Source organism: Urtica dioica, chromosome 3 (assembly GCF_054948205.1).
Source record: "Urtica dioica subsp. dioica isolate 48M chromosome 3, U.dioica_male_clone48M_v1_H2, whole genome shotgun sequence".
NCBI lineage: Eukaryota > Viridiplantae > Streptophyta > Magnoliopsida > Rosales > Urticaceae > Urtica > Urtica dioica.
The window spans coordinates 7,674,169-7,690,340 of NC_142758.1; the positions used below are offsets into that span (position 1 = coordinate 7,674,169).

General features: G+C 40.0%; 2 protein-coding genes and 1 long non-coding RNA gene across 3 annotated transcripts; 2 read left to right on the top strand and 1 right to left on the bottom strand.

Moving 5' to 3' along the window:
• Nucleotides 1–139: 139 nt before the first annotated feature.
• LOC149402303 (glutathione hydrolase 1-like) lies at nucleotides 140–2,918 on the bottom strand (the record flags this gene model as incomplete). Its single annotated transcript, XM_089608847.1, has 6 exons — nucleotides 140–610; nucleotides 721–858; nucleotides 1,198–1,462; nucleotides 1,540–1,775; nucleotides 1,860–2,375; nucleotides 2,652–2,918. Coding segments are annotated over 6 exons (1,674 nt in total), but the record flags the coding sequence as incomplete, so codon positions are not given.
• A 6,122-nt stretch (nucleotides 2,919–9,040) lies between these two features.
• On the top strand, nucleotides 9,041–11,592 carry LOC149402304 (uncharacterized). Its single transcript, XR_016296080.1, has 3 exons — nucleotides 9,041–9,394; nucleotides 10,186–10,279; nucleotides 11,239–11,592. It is a non-coding gene; the product is annotated as an uncharacterized LOC149402304 (long non-coding RNA).
• Nucleotides 11,593–14,897: 3,305 nt separating this feature from the next.
• Nucleotides 14,898–15,488, top strand: LOC149402305 (uncharacterized). Its single transcript, XM_089608312.1, has one exon. The coding sequence runs from the start codon at nucleotides 14,898–14,900 to the stop codon at nucleotides 15,486–15,488; it is 591 nt and encodes a 196-aa protein (XP_089464438.1).
• The last annotated feature ends 684 nt before the right edge of the window (nucleotides 15,489–16,172 follow it).

Below are 16,172 nucleotides of genomic sequence, written 5' to 3' on the forward strand. Positions count from 1 at the left end.
GGTGGACTGGGTGATCAATTTAGCATGTTAATGAGAAATGGTGCGAGCCATTTTTTTTAAAACTTAAGATACACACTGTTAGTGTTGCAACTACCGCACTTTTTGAAGAATTTTCCAATGTACTGTATTATCAAATAATAAATGAATCCTGTGGAAATACTATTCTCTGCTTCTTCAGATGGCTTGCGACCCAAGACACGTTTATTGTTTGAATGAAGTTGAGAGTTTTATTGGAACAGTGTATGATATGGAAACATGGGAACAGACTACTCTCTTGACATTATTGCAAGCTACAATTTCAATCATATAAGAGAAGGTAGTTTTGCTGCTTAAAAATATATTATAAGACTATACATTGTCAAAATCCGGCAGGGACACCACCTTTTCTCGGGTCACTCACTGCCACGAGCTCTCGGGAATAATTTTTATTATCATTATTTTCCTTCGGATTATCCGTATTTTTAACAATAAGCTGGCAAATAGTCCCACCTGCAATACCCTTCAGCGTGTGATGCTTCTTTTCGAGGGCTTCCCTTATATTACCTGGAACTTCAAAGTGGTCGCCTGTCACGGTTGTCCAGTTCTCATAGTTTACAACATTCGGAATCAACTGATCACATTAAAAATAAAAAAATATAAAAAGATCTTTAGTTTCAGGACTAAAAAGCATGTAAAAAACTATACATTCAAGATTCTTATTTGCTTATTTATATATGAAACCTTGTGATATATTCTCGGAGCCATGATAGAAGGTAGAGGGCCCATTCTGCGGACGAAATGGTTCAAGAAAACCTCGCCGACCGCCGAGAAAATCATGGCTCCACCGCTCGCACCCAATACCGCCTTAAGTTGATTGTCCTGTGAAAGAGCATACAATTATCAAATGATTGCGTTTGGTCACATTGACAAAGAGATGAGTAACTCATTACTTTTCAAAGGTCGCTAAGTCACGTAATCTATTCTACATGTGGTATCGATCATTATGTCTCTCAAGATGGTGGCTATTTGCGTTAACTCATCTTTGACAGGGTTCAAACTGTTTTGAGTTTTGTAGACTCTGTTTTCATGTTAAGTATAACACGGGATTTCACCGTAAAACCAATTGACAATGAAGAGTAACTCGTGACTCTTTTAGACTTGCAGAGTCTATTCATCTTTCTGATATGGGATTTGATGAAATAAATCCATGTTCGATACCTTAAGGACTATGATCGGTGACATGGATGACAACGGCCTCTTCCCCGGTCTGATAAAATTAGCCGGGGCCGGTGGTAGAGATCCCGTCGCAACATTCCCCGGAATTGAAAAATCGTCCATTTCGTTGTTTAACACTATGCCCGTGCTCGACGACATCATCTTCGCACCAAAGTACGAATTGACGGTCGTGGTCATAGACACCGCGTTGTGGTGACGATCAACGATGCAGAAATGGCTCGTTCCATGGTCCAAGATCTGATCCCACCTGTTACTCGAATTCAAGAAACAAAAATTAGAAAAAAGGTAAAAGAAAAGAGTGGATTGAGGTTAAAAAAAGATTACTTGGTGCCGTAATGGCTTGAATCAAATGTCGTTTCATCATTGATCATCTTCCTTATATCCTCGGCAAACTTGGGAGAGAGCATATCCGATAGAACCCTAGAAGTGTTGACAAAACCCGGATCTCCGAGGTTCATTCTCACAGAAAATGTGTATTTCAGAGCTTCGATCATCCGATGGATACCTAGCGATCCAGACACTCCTGAGGGAAGTCCATATTGCGAAAGAATGTTTAGCATCTGTGTCCCCAGAGATTCTAGTCAGAAAAACAAATGTAAACTGAAAATAAATAAAATATAAATGTTAGAGATATTTGGATTTACGAGTATCATGGGCGGACCGCCGGAAGGAGGAGGCATGGCAAGTAGTCGGTGTCCCATAAAATCAGCCGAAATCGGTTTGTTGACTCTGACTTTGTAGCCTTGCAAGTCCTTCATTGAAATTATACCGCCGGCTTTACGGACATCTCGAACCAAATCGAGTCCGACCGATCCGTTATAGAATGCCTCGATGCCGTGCTCCGAGATCTTTCGGAGGGTTTGGGCGAGCTTCCGGTTGTAACACAAGTCTCCTTCCTTTAAGAGAGTGCCGTTGGAGGCGAATACGGCGCGAAGTCCTTGGTCTCCGAGAACTGAGTCTTTGGAGGCAAGCAATTGGGTGTGTAGGTAAGGAGATATCTTGAAGCCGGAGCGAGCAAGTCGCTGGGCTGGTCTGACCAATCTCGTCCATGGAAGCCTTCCGTACCGTTTCCAGGCTTCGTGGAGCCCCGCGAGCTCGCCCGGGACTGCAACCGAGAGACTCCCTTCCGCTTTCAGGCTCGCGTTTCCCTTGTACATGTCCTGAAATTCACATCTCTTGTGATTTCTTAAGGGGAAAAAAATATATATAACGACCTACAAATCATTCCAAGTTTTGCTGTACGACATTGAGAAAATAAAACGCACTTCTGTCAGCCGATGAGTTCGAAAAACGAATTTTTTTTTTTACACAATCTCTTCAAACATGTATAGAAAGATGCACGTTTTTATGCATGACTGTAAAAAATAAGCAGATTTTAAGAAGCAAAAAAGTGATCAAAGTTTTGAGAAAAATGAAAGATGAGAGGATATATATACCTGAGAAGCAAGCAAGGGGGCGGTTTCTCGCATGTCGTAGGCGCGAGGGTGGCCACGGGCGGGGCTGACGAGCATGAAGGCCCCCCCTCCGATCCCGCTGGAGGCGGGCCCCACCACTCCGAGGCAGAGCGCGGCCGCCACCGCCGCGTCCACCGCGTGGCCCCCTCCTCGCAGCACGTCCCTCCCGACCCTCGAGCACCGCCCGTCGTCCGTGGCCACTGCCCCCTGCCGCGCCCCCACCGCCTCCCGCCTGCTCCCTCCCTCCGCATCCGCGCACGCCCACGCCCACGCCACCGCCAGGCCCAACACCACTTGTATTACTGCACGTGTTACATATCATGATTATTATACATGGAACCAAGGAGAGAGTGAGTGAGAAATAATGACTTACATCTTGATGCTGACATGATCAAACCAGCGACAGAGAGAGAGAGAGGAAAAGGCTTTATATTTCTTTTGTATTTTTGATGCAGAGAGACTGAGTATTTATACAGAAATGATGAAAGCCTAGATGATATTGATGACAACTCAGATAAGATGCCGTATGAATGTCCCTGATTAATTCAATAAGCACTTTTCTTATCTTGACTCATAGAGATAAATCAGGCGTGACGTATGAATGTAACCGAAGGTATAAGCTTCACCCATTGGTGAGCTAGCAGGAACTTTACAAGAATGAGGACTAAAAAAAAACTGGCTGCCTTTTTCAACACCTTTCTATTTTGTCTGACAACGTTTGTTTGTTGTCTCTTTCTTGCAACTTTATTCCGGTTGACTAGTAAAAAGCTATAGTTAGCATGTCTTTTTTTTTTTTTTTTTTTTTTTTTTTTTCTTTTGAGTAGTATAGTGGGCATGTCATTAGCGAGACAATTTTCTGAAGTGTCTATTGTGCCGCCACAAAGAGAAGCGAAGATTCCGACTGGTTATATCATGCCTATCTCAGAATATTTTATAAATAATTTGCAGTGGTTATAATTAAAGTATTTAACTAATATAACAATTTGCAGTGGTTATAATTAAAGTATTTAACTAATGTTATATTTTATTTTTGGAGTATGATATGGTAGGGAAACTTGATAAACCAAACTCAGTGTAGCATCTGATTTGAAAACCAAGCCATACTTTGGATCCTTTAGAGAAATCAAGCATTTGACCATCTGAATTGTCCAAATTACCCTTAAATTAAAAAAAAATTCAAAATCAAGCCTTTATTTCTCTCCACTCTTCTTCCCTTCCCAAATCACGCCTTTGTCTTTTCAATTCAAAAACATAAAAAAAAACCGCTCAGCCCGTCCCGCCCCAAATCCATCGCCCTCTTCTCTTCTCCCCGTCGGTCATCCTCATGCACGCACGCCCATCGTCGCAAACCCCCGACGCACGGCAAACCCCGACGCACGGCAAACCCCGAAGAAAATGGGTAAGTTTCGATCCCTAATTCGATGATATTTTGTAAGAGATTTGTTTAATTTCCTGAAAAAAGGAGTTTGAGTTCGTCATGTTGGATCCAGGAAAAAGTTCGAATTTGTTGTCTGTAATTTCGAACTTTATAGCTGTTATTTCGATTGCATTTCGAAGCTTACGATGCCCACGCCCTAATTCCTTTAAACTCAAATTTTTTGGGCCTTCTATGTAGTTAACCAGTTGAGAGAAGAAAAATGGGTAAGTTTCGATCCCTAATTCGATGATATTTTGTAAGAGAGTTGTTTGATTTCCTGAAAAAAGGAGTTTGGGTTCGTCATGTTGGATTCAAGAAAAAGTTCGAATTTGTTGTCTGTAATTTCGAACTTTATAGCTGTTATTTCGATTGAATTTTGAACTTTTTAACTTGTACAGATTTGACTTCTAATGTATACTTTTTAACTTCTTAACAGGTTCAAACGTTAATATATGTTGTTTATTTGATGGTACTTGGGTGAACAAAGGTACAAAATGGGAATATACTAATGAATCGCGATTCGAACTGCGTGCACTCGCGAAAGACATATCTTGGGCGGAGCTATTAATCGCTATGTACGAAGCTTTTTGTGTCGATGAGTCGTTATACGATTTGAAACTTGAAGCTGCGTATGTTTGGGCTGGAAGACCAATGCCTCCTCTCATTTTGGCATCGGACGCTAGTGTGACGGCATTTATGTTAGAGAATTCTGGTCACTCCAAGCTGAGGATTTCCTTGTGCGTAACTCCCGTGAAAAGAAACATTGTTAATGCAGCTCTCAGTACAACTTCAAGCAGGGCAGTTTCACCAGCCCCAAATTCTCAAGTAGCATGCTTAGGTATTAGCGTCGAGGTGAATGATTTTCAGGCGCCATGCAATGAAGAGGGTGATGAGGAAGATAAGGATGGTGATGATAAGGAAGATGAGGATGACGATGATGAGGAAGATTTTGATGCAAGAGGATTCTATTGTGAGGATGATCCGGTTATGAATGATAATGATATTCTCATGTCACAGCCAGTACCGGTGACGCCTCATAAGAAGTCGAAATTATGGGATGCACATGTTTCAATTCCCGATTTGGAGGAAAATGTAAGTACGCCTTCATCGACTGGCAGTTCTTCGGACATATGTGTTGGGCAAATTTTTGATAACAAGTTTGATTAGAAAACTAAAGTTGCCATGCTTGCCATGAGAAAGAGCTTTCAATATAGGGTCTTCGAAACAAGCAGGAGTCGGTGGGTAGTCAAGTGCAAAGCTGGTGATTGTACTTGGAAATTGAGAGGGAATAAACTACCAAACAGTGATATGTTCGAAGTGAGTGTGTATGTTTCTGCACATACTTGTTCGATTGATGCCCCTGCTAGTGGCCAACTTCAAGCTGCACCATAGATTGTAGGACATGTTATCAAGCATAAGTATAGTCTTCAATCGACATCATATACACCAAGGAACATCATAGAAGATGTAAGAAAGGAGTATGGGATAAATTTGAGTTACGAGAAGGCTTGGAGATGCAAAGAGACGGCAATTGGGTACATAAGGGGTACACTTGACGAGCCATACAAGCGGTTACCTGCTTACTTCTACGCATCAGAACAAAAAAATCCAGGTTCGGTTACTGACCTTGTTCTTGACTCCGATAGTCGATTTCGGTACTGTTTTTGGGCCCTTGGAGCTTGTATAAGGGGATTTGCATCATGTCGACCTGTGATATGTATCGATGGTAGTTTCTTGAAAACAAAGTACGGAGGGCAGATATTATCAGCGATTGCATTAGATGCAAATGACCAATTGTTTCCACTTGCATTTGTTGTTGTAGACACCGAAAATAATCACTGTTGGACCTACTTCCTTTGGAAACTGAGAGAGACCATCGGTTCCCCGCCAGATCATTGTTTCATATCAGACAGGTACTTAATTTCGAAGATTTAGTTTTGTTTCGACAATTTTGGAATGTTATTTCAGAGATTTTAGGTTTTCTGAAAAGTACATTTCGAATATTTTAGTTGATCTAATATTTATGTTTCAAACGCTTTGTTTTAGGCACGCAAGTATCCTTCATTCTATACCGGTTGTGTATCCAGAGTGTTATCACATGATCTGCTACCAGCATCTAAGTATGAATGTTGCTCATGTGTTCAAAATCGATGTTTGTGGCCCAGAGATGTATGGCGCATGTTATGCTTGGAGAAAATCTGTTTTTTATGCTCAATTTGAGAAGCTAAGGCGTAAAGATCTAAACCTTGCTAAATATCTGGAAGACATTGGAATTGAAAGGTTTGCTCGGTCGTACTTTCCTGGAAAAAGGTAAGTTCACAAGCAGGTAGTACTTAATTTCGAAGATTTTGGTTTGTTTCTAAGCATAACAACAGTGATATGTTGTAGATTTACAAAGTGATTTCGAATATTTTAACAACAGGTACAATTTATTGACGAGTAACTATGCGGAAAGCTTCAACAAGAGGATAAAGGACGCTAGAATATTCCTAATTTGTAGCATGGTGGAATTAAAAAACACAAACAGCTTTGAAAATTGTTTAAATAAACCATGAAGCCTTCTGGCAAAACAGTTTGAAATCAACATGAACTTACCATAGACGCGGATAGATTCTTTTGGCGGAGGGTTGACGAAGTCGTCGTCGTCATCAGGGGCTGCCACGGTGCTTGCCGTCTCGGGGGCTGCCACGGAGCTTGCCGTCTCGGGGCTGCCACAGTGCTTTCCATCCCTTCGTCATCATCATCTTCATCTTCATCTCCATTGTTGTCATCACCTTCATCCTCATCTTCCTCACCATCATCGTCTTCCTCTTCATCATCTCCATCGTTGTCATCATCTTCATCGTCGTCTTCATCACCATCTTCTTCTTCTTCACCATTACCGATATCATCATCATCCGGAGGGTCCAAAGTTTCATCATGAATATTGACAGCTTCGTCAGGGTCAAAAAATAAACCTTCATCATTCACCACTGCCCAAAATTATGTCACAAAACACCAAGAATTAATAACTAATCTTTGAAACAATATATAACAAAAGCCATAAAACTCCAAAACCAGTAACAATATAAAATTAAAAACTACGAAATACACAGTTGAGACAGATTACCATGTGGAGATGGTGACCTCCGCCGTGGATACTTCTCCGGTGGATACCTCTCTTCTTGTGTAGCGCTTCCCGAGACGACACTTACCAAATAATTGAGTTTCTCAGTCGTGTCTTTTTGCCACCTCATGATTTGCTTCCTCATGAGCTTCTGCTCCCTACACATTTTCTTAACATTATGCTCTACATCAGTCAAACGCCGTTCTAGCATTGAAAACTTCTCATCTCCAGGTGGTTGGCCAACGCCCTCTTCGTTCACGTACGCAGACTTCTTGTGCGCTACAATAGAACTGTAACCCGGATATTCTGGTATACTAGATGAGTGTCTCTCGAGTATGGAGAGATACTTCTTCTCACCATTGGTAGGCTCAAGAGTCGGTGTTGCCTCCACCTATAAAACAAAACTTTGAAATTAATCATACATAATAGTTTTAAAACATCGAAATGAACCTGAAAATGTACATAAAATCTTCGAAGAAAAAAAGTGAGAAAACATACGCTTTGTCGGATTAACTTTTTTGTGAACCCCTTCTGTCTTGCTTGTTTCATGCTCTCCCATTTGAGCATTCTCGGAATGCTATTCTCGCTCAATTTCTTGCCATACTCTACACCGACAAATTTGATGGCCTCGTACGCCCAAAATTGAACCGCATGAAGAAACCCTGGACCACATACTTTGCGTCTTGAACCTTCTTCTGCTTCTTACCTCGATTCTCGTATAAGCTACGAAGGTGTTTCGGGTCCGTCGCTAGCAACCCCTCGAGAGTGACAGCCCAACTAATGTGGCCCCACGGAAACGCCATAAAGTATGGGAGCTCATCAACCATACTCAACAACTCCTCCCAAATACCTTGCCAACTATCCATTCCTCGTATCACGCCTTCCACAATCAAACAAAGTCCAAGCTTGTAGCAGTCTTATTTGTTCGTGCATTTCAGAAAAGCTGCCTCTAAATCAGCAACAGACGGTGGCTTGTGAAGTTTTTTTTGTTCGTTGTCATCAACGTGTTCGAGTCAGGAAAATATGTCTTCAACAGACGGTTTCTTGAAAGGTGCTTCTTGAATTCTTCGGTTGACGGAAGCGCACTAAGCTTTAGTCCGGTCGTCAAAGCAAACTCGTTTCTTCCGAAACGGATAGGATTCTTACTGATACCAAAATAAATTGCATCCGGACCTCTTTTCTGGATGCGTCGTTGGAGAAGTTGGTTTATAATAACACCATTAAAATTGAACCCCGTAACGGAAGGGGAATCGATCCAACTAAATTGTGTGTCATTCAACCTAGCAAGTAATCTGAATGCTATAAATCGTGTGCTTGTTTCCTTCAAGTACCCTGTAATATACAAACTTTTGTAATGCTCGACTTGTGAATTTGAATAAAATAAACAAGTTTTATTTTGAATCAAATTCTTGTTGCACATGAGACGTCCTTAAATTTTAAATATCTTGGAGAAAAAAAAAATAATCATCATAAATATATTTAAGGTCGATGAAATTTTGGAATAAGGATATTCGAGTAAACTCGATATTTATTTCCGAATAAATTTATTCGGAACGTACTCGGAGACTTAAAATCTCAAGAGTGAAAATAAATTCCGAAATCCCTTAAATATATTTAAAATAACGGGAATTAATAAGAAATTCTCGGTTATTTTACATGATTATTTTTTTTAAAATTAAGGACGAGTTTGAGAGGATTTATTTGGAAAGGATTAAAGTGCAACAAAGTAAGGGACGAGAGTGAAAGAAAAAGTGTTTTTAGGGGTTGTTTTTGGAGACGTGTGGCAAGATGTGGGAGTGCCACATGGCATTCTTATCCTCTTTTTCTCCCCACTCCCACACGGCCACCTCACCCCCACTCTTTCTCTTCATTATCTTCTTCACGTCATTTTTCTTTTCTCCTTCTTCTTCACTCGCGCGAGCCACCTGCAAAGAGTAACAAAGAAAAAAAAAATCTAATCTCCTCCAAGCTAGCTCTCTCGGCCATCATCATCATCATCATCTCTCTCACCATCTCCACTTCCTTCCTCAACCCTCGTTCTCCCTCTTCTCCGCGCGCCACCAGCCAAGCCGAGCTCTCCACCGCGCGCGCGCCACCGAGAGGAAGAGCGTGACCGCCGTGCACCACCGGGACGTCGGAGCTAGGGGAGATCACCGGGAAGAGGACGAGGAAGCAGTGGGTGAATGGTATTTCGCTGATTCGGTGAGAAATTTCATCTCGGTTTGAATTGAAAACTAGGGTTCATAGCTCAAATATTGGGGGTTTTTGATCCGAGCTAAAATCAGTGGAATTGATGGGTTTTATTTGGTTTTTGGACTTGATTAATGATGTTCCTAGCTCGGATTTGTGTAATTGAGTCGATTTTGAATGATTTGAGAATTTTGAGCTCGCTGTGAGCAGCCTCTGTAAATTGACGTGGACAGTTCGGTACCGATTTAATTTGGATTTGTTGATATTTTTCTTGGATAATAGACGTCATGAGGTTTCTAAAATGACCAAGAACGTGTAAATCCGTTGAGAATTGAGTGAGTTATGAATTTTTGAAATCAGGGTATTGAAGCTGGAATTATGAACGTGAGTTTGAAATATTTTTGGCCATGTGTGTGCCTTTGGCCGTGAGCATTCTTTTGTTTGGCCGTGAGACTTGTTTGGCTAGGTAATTTGCTTTGGTTGTTTTGTGATGTTGAGATATTCTAGTTTGTTAGGGATTTTGAGACGTGAGAATTGAATTTGAAATGTGGATTTAATGACAAGTCTAAGAATTTTGTGACTAGTTAGTTGGATTCGTGTTTGGTCGTGTGACTTGTTTGGGTTCGGGTTTTTGAGTCGAGATGTCGGATTTGGAATTTTGGAAATTGATAAGAGTTTAGATTTAAGGAAGTAACTCGTTATCGAATTCCGAACCGACTCAAATCTAATCCCGACACTGGACCCTATATTTTTCAAGTAATTTTGAATCCAATAACTAACGGACTTTCAACCTCGGATGCTAGTTCTTTAGACGTTTCGGCAAGCGTCAAGTATCTCAGAGAACGTGAAAAGCAAGACATTGCCAGAGGTCGTCGAGCTTCTATCACAGTATCCCAGGTAAGTGTGGAGACATAAGTCAACTACTTACTAAGGGAATAATCATGTTTACGTGCATTTACGTGTTAATAATAAAAGAGTAGGAAAAGCCTTAAAAGACACAAACACCAAAGATTAAGGCTTCGGCCACTCTTTTTGGAAAATTTAGTTGGGTTTATACCCATAGGTTCAAATGCTAACTTGAACCAGCCACGTTGCTATTTTGATGTAGTTAGATCCCTCTGCTAACCATAGAGTTTAGCTAGATCTGAGGGGACAGGAGAGCATGTTGGACTCTCGGATTCGAGCCGAGGGTAGAAGTACCGGGAGTCATATTCCGAGTCTTCAACTTAAAACACTAACGAGCATAAAAGTGAAATGATAATTCTTTCAGGATTTAACCCGAGTCGCTCTCCTGTAAGTAGCATAGGTGTGTACTCTGAGTGCTACAGAGTACCCGAACCCTAAAGAATTGATGTGTCGATGGTACCAAAGGGAAATGAACCCTGACGGGCTATGAGGGTCTGGGGGATGGCGCTGAGTACTCATATCTCGGGGAGTCGACCAAGAGTCGTACCCGACTTTGTTGCCAGGCTATGAAGGCCTGAAGACCTTGACGGGCTATGAGGGCCTGGGGGTGGCGCCGACGTCGAATGAAGTGGTACCATTAGTGGATCCCAGACAGATGTTAAAACTCTTAGGCCGCCGGACGACTGCTGCTCGAAGTCTAAGGCTGGTCTCTTGTCGTTCTGAAGGTTATAGCGGGGGATGTGTGTAACCCTGAAGACGACAAGTATTAGTTAGAGTATGCGCGCATCAGTCATGCTCTAGAACTTGTTAGATTTGCATCCTTGCATTCTTATGTGCCTGTTTGCACGTCACATGTTATCACATGGCATTAGTCGCTTTTATTTTTTCTAGGTTAGACTCCCACTTACTGAGTCAATCGACTCATAGTTTTATGACCCTTGGTAATGTAGAGAAGGGCAAGGCGCCGATGTGAATAAGGAAGTCGTAGATGAAGACCAGACGTGTATCTCTTGACCTTTGGGCTAATGGGAACTCACCCGGGTTCAAATCCTTCTATAATAATATCTATATTTTGTTGAACCCCTTTCGTAAACTATGATTCCCAAACTATCCCTTGTATATATACTTAAAATTAGGGAGCTTGTGTATAAATAAGAGTCGCTATAAGGCTCTAATTCCTAAAGTTAAACAGCGAAAAATTTACCCAGGTTTTCGTATAACCACTTATAGTACTTATATATGATCGTGTTATGTTTAATATAAGTATTATGGTTATTATGTTGATTTGATTCTGTTTCCGCTGATATGAGATATATTGTTATATATTGATGTTGAAATCTGAGACGTAACCCCACCGTCGCGGCCCGTGAGTCGCCGACGAGAGGTCGCGGGTCGTGACATACCCGCTGTCTCTGAAACTTATTTGACCACTGTACTCCTTACAGATGGGAACTAACAATTCATATTTCGGTGCCTACAAAAAAAATGATAAGTTGTCATAAAAGTGATAAAAGTTCGAAATAAAGAATCAATCAAAGGTAAAAACTTCGAATTTTGACACAAATATTGCTCAAAGTATGTGCAAAATATCCGAACTGCATACATATCCTCACAAATCTTTCCAAAACAAATCAATCTTAAATCTTCGAAATCGCTTCAAATAATACCAGAAAGTACCCTAAAACGCTATACACTTCATAGCAAAAAAATCCGAAATGTCTAATCAAAACATACCCACAAAATGATAAGTTGTCATAAAAAAGTGAGAAAAGTTCAAAATAAAGAATCAATCAAAGGTAAAAACTTCGAATTTTAACACAAATATTGCTCAAAGTATGTGCAAAATATCCGAACTGCATACATATCCTCACAAATCTTTCCAAAACAAATCAATCTTAAATCTTCGAAATCGCTTCAAATAATACCAGAAAGTACCCTAAAACGCTATACACTTCATAGCAAAAAAATCCGAAATGTCTAATCAAAACATACCCACAAAATGATAAGTTGTCATAAAACAGTGAGAAAAGTTCGAAATAAAGAATCAATCAAAGGTAAAAACTTCGAATTTTGACACAAATATTGCTCAAAGTAGGTCCAAAATATCCGAACTGCATACATATCCTCACCAATCTTTCCAAAACAAAGAAAACTTAAATCTTCGAAATCCCTTCAAATAATACCAGAAAGTACCCTAAACGCTATGAACTTCATAGCCAAAAAATCCAAAATGTCTAATCAAAACTACATCCCAAAATTTCATACCGAAAATACCCAAGATTTCATATCAAAACAATCTTAATCACCAAAAATTCATCGAAAACTTCAAACCCTCAGACCCAAAATCTTCGAAATAGAACCTAAATCACAGGGAAAATATTTCATACTCTAAACAACCCTAACAAGTCCATAATCGAAGATTTTGAAATAATGTCATCTAAATAATTATAAAACCATTTCAATTTAACAAACCCTAAAATGGGACCCAAAACAAACTCACCATTTTCGTTTATAGAACCGATGTAATGACGGTTGGACTGGCGAGGAGGGCTCGGTTGGTTCGCGACTCGGCTGGACTGGCGAGGAAGGAGCGAAATGGCGAGTAGGTCTGGACTGGTTTACGATGATGGGCGTGCGTGCATGAGGATGACCGACGGGGAGAAGAGAAGAGGGCGATGGATTTGGGGCGGGACGGGCTGGGCGGTTTTTTTTTTATGTTTTTGAATTGAAAAGGCACGCGTGATTTGGGAAGGGAAGGGGAGTGGAGAGAAATAAAGGTTTGATTTTGAAAAGATTTTTAATTTAAGGGTAATTTGGACAATTCACATGGTCAAATGCTTGGTTTCCCTAAAGGATCCAAAGTATGGCTTGATTTTCAAATCAGATGCTACACTGAGCTTGGTTTATCAAGTTTCCCATATGGTACTCTATAATCTGTTTTTATTTTTTTCGCTTTTTTTTTTAAAAGATATCCATGCACGAATGAAATTGGTGGAGGTTGAGAGGGGACGATACTAGAATTTAAGTATATCCTATTTTATTTAGTAAACGTATATCTTTTTTTTTTTACCTAAATTAAAAGTTTGGCATTTTTTTTTTTTTTGGAAAAAAAAAATCATAATACAAAAAAAAAAAAAACAAACAACCTCACTGATTTCACCTGGAATTTTTAGAGGAAATCTAAGAGTTTTATTGGCAGATTGTAAGTGAAAAATTGGCAAATTTACCAAGTTCTAAGCAATGTTAAGCACACAAGTAATAAAACCATACACGCTTGTGAAGCCCATGAAAGAAACGGTGTTTAATCCTGTTTCCAAGTCTGAATATTCTCTGACAACCCTGAATTTCATTTAAAACAAATATTTAAAGAATATATATGACACGATAGTAAAAGTCACTAAACTGATAATATAAGTAATTATGATTGTATCCCAACTAATTTTCTTTTTAGTAAACACAATACCACGAAAGAATTCATTAAAACCCTCACTTAAGTAACGGAGGAATACCGTGATTAGAAGATAGCTTTTTGATCCCTTGGAACCATAGCACAAGGTGGGACTATCATCGACCAATGTACATCTGAACATATACTAAATGTATAACGGGTCAATTTGTGGGCCACAACATTACAAGAAATGGGAATGAAAACAAAATCGGAATTGAAAAAATTCAAGCACAAAACCTTAGTCTTTCCAATATCGTTCCCATTTCCGTCGTAGGATTGGCGCCACTCTTGATTTCGCAAACTTTTGCAAGACAATTCGATTGAACATCCACCTAATAAACTCCGAGAGTCAAGGCCAACGGTACTCCCCGGAGAATAGCCATTGCTTCCGCAAGAGGGGGAGAATAACACGAGTTTCTCACCGAAATCTACGAGGCGATGACAAAGCCTCTATGGTCGCGAAGGACACACCCAGTACCAAACCGCCTCCTATTCCATCAACACACCGAGGTGACTCCCATTGTCGGTGGGGACCACACCATGGCCCCGTCCTTGTTGTTTTCTATTTGATTGTTTGTTTGTTTGTTTATCATCTTGAATAAAACTGCCTAAAAGTAATTAGTTGTTCAACAAGTTGTTTAACCAACTTGCTAGACAACCTTTTTAATCAAATTAAGTAATTACAATTATTACAATTGGTATCAGAGCGGGTCACTCGATTTACTGAGTGTGGTCTAAGGACACACCAGTACCAAATCGCCCCATATTCCGTCAACGGCCGCATCAACACACACCGAGGTTACTCCCATTGTCGGCGGAGACCACACCGTGGCCCCGTCCTCGTTGTTTTCTGTTTGATTGTTTGTTTGTTTATCATCTTGATTAAAACTTCCTAAAAGTAATCAGTTGTTCAATAAGTTGTTTCACCAACGTGCTAAACAATCTTTTTAATCACGTTAATTAATTACAATTATTACAATTGGTATCAGAGCAGGTCACTCGATTTACTGAGCGTGATCTGGTTTATCTACTAACGTGTTTTTGAGATGAACATGAAGGAATGAAAAGTATTGGTCGACCTCCTCTGTTGGAAGGACACAATTATGGGTGTTGGAAGTCAAAGATGAAAGCTTCCTCAAAGTTGTTGATGATAAGGCTTGGATGGCTGTTGAGAAGGGATGGACTGCTCTGACTGCTCTTGATAATGATGGAAAAGTTACTGATCTTCCTCAAGACAAGTGGACTGAAGATCATCACGAAGAAGTCATTGGGAACTCTAAAGCTATGAATGCCATATTCTATGCTGTTGACGAGAACATATTCAAGATTATCTCCAACTATGAAGTTGCCAAAGATGCATGGGACATTTTGCTTGTTGCTCATGAAGGCACTAACAAGGTCAGATCTCAAAGTCTCCGAATGCTCACCACCACGTTTGAAAATCTTAAGATGAGTGAAGATGAGACTATCGCTGAATTTGGTATTATAATTTATGATATCTCTAATGAAGCATTTACATTGGGAGAACCTATCTTAGATGCTAAACTTGTGAGTAAAGTGCTGAGATCACTCCCAGATAGATTTCACATGAGGGTTGTACCGGTGGAAGAGACTCATGATTTGAAGAATATGAAGTTTGATGATCTCTTTGGGTCTCTCATAACCTTTGAGATGAATCTTAAAGCCAAGGGATTGGGTCTGAAAGCTGAAACTCAGTATGAGATTGAAGATCAAGACGATATGTCCGATTAAATTGCTTTTCTTGCCAAGAACTTTGAAAGATTTATGAAGAAGATGAACATAAGATGAGGAGAGCAAGGAGATGGTAATCCTCAAAAGAGGAACAGATTTGGAAATAACCACAGAGGAGAAAATTCTATGGGAATCCAGTGTAGAGAATGTGAATGGTTTGGACACATTCAGGCAAAATGTGTAAATACCTTGAAGAAGAACAACAAGTCATGTGTTGTTAACTAGAGTGACAATGACCCAGATAGAAGTGAACTCAATGAGGAGAATACTAATCTTATGGTTTTCAATGTTGTCACAGATTCGAAAGCTAAAGAGAAAGATGATTCCAGCTCCAACTAGAAGTTGGTTGAACATCTTCCTGGAGACGTAAGCAGTGATGGTGAAGTCACTGAAGAAGATATTGTAAAAAACTACTATCTACTCAATGAGAAGTGGTTGGCTATGCTAGATCATAACAAGAAGCTGAGTCAGAACATCAATGTGGATGTCGAATTGGTCTCTCAACAATCACAAAACTATAGGTTGTATTTAGTATATAGTATTTATTTGTATTCATGTGGATCTCAAGAATTCCTCTTATATGAATCGAATAAAGCTGAAAAATAACGAGAGTAGCGAAGAATAACTAAAAGAATATTGAAACAAATGGTTTTTATTGAATATTAAATACAACTGGGGTCGAAC

What these genes read in the sequence shown, in the direction of transcription:
- LOC149402305 (XM_089608312.1), top strand. Translation starts at nt 14,898, where the DNA reads ATGGCTGTTGAGAAGGGATGGACTGCTCTGACTGCTCTTGATAATGAT.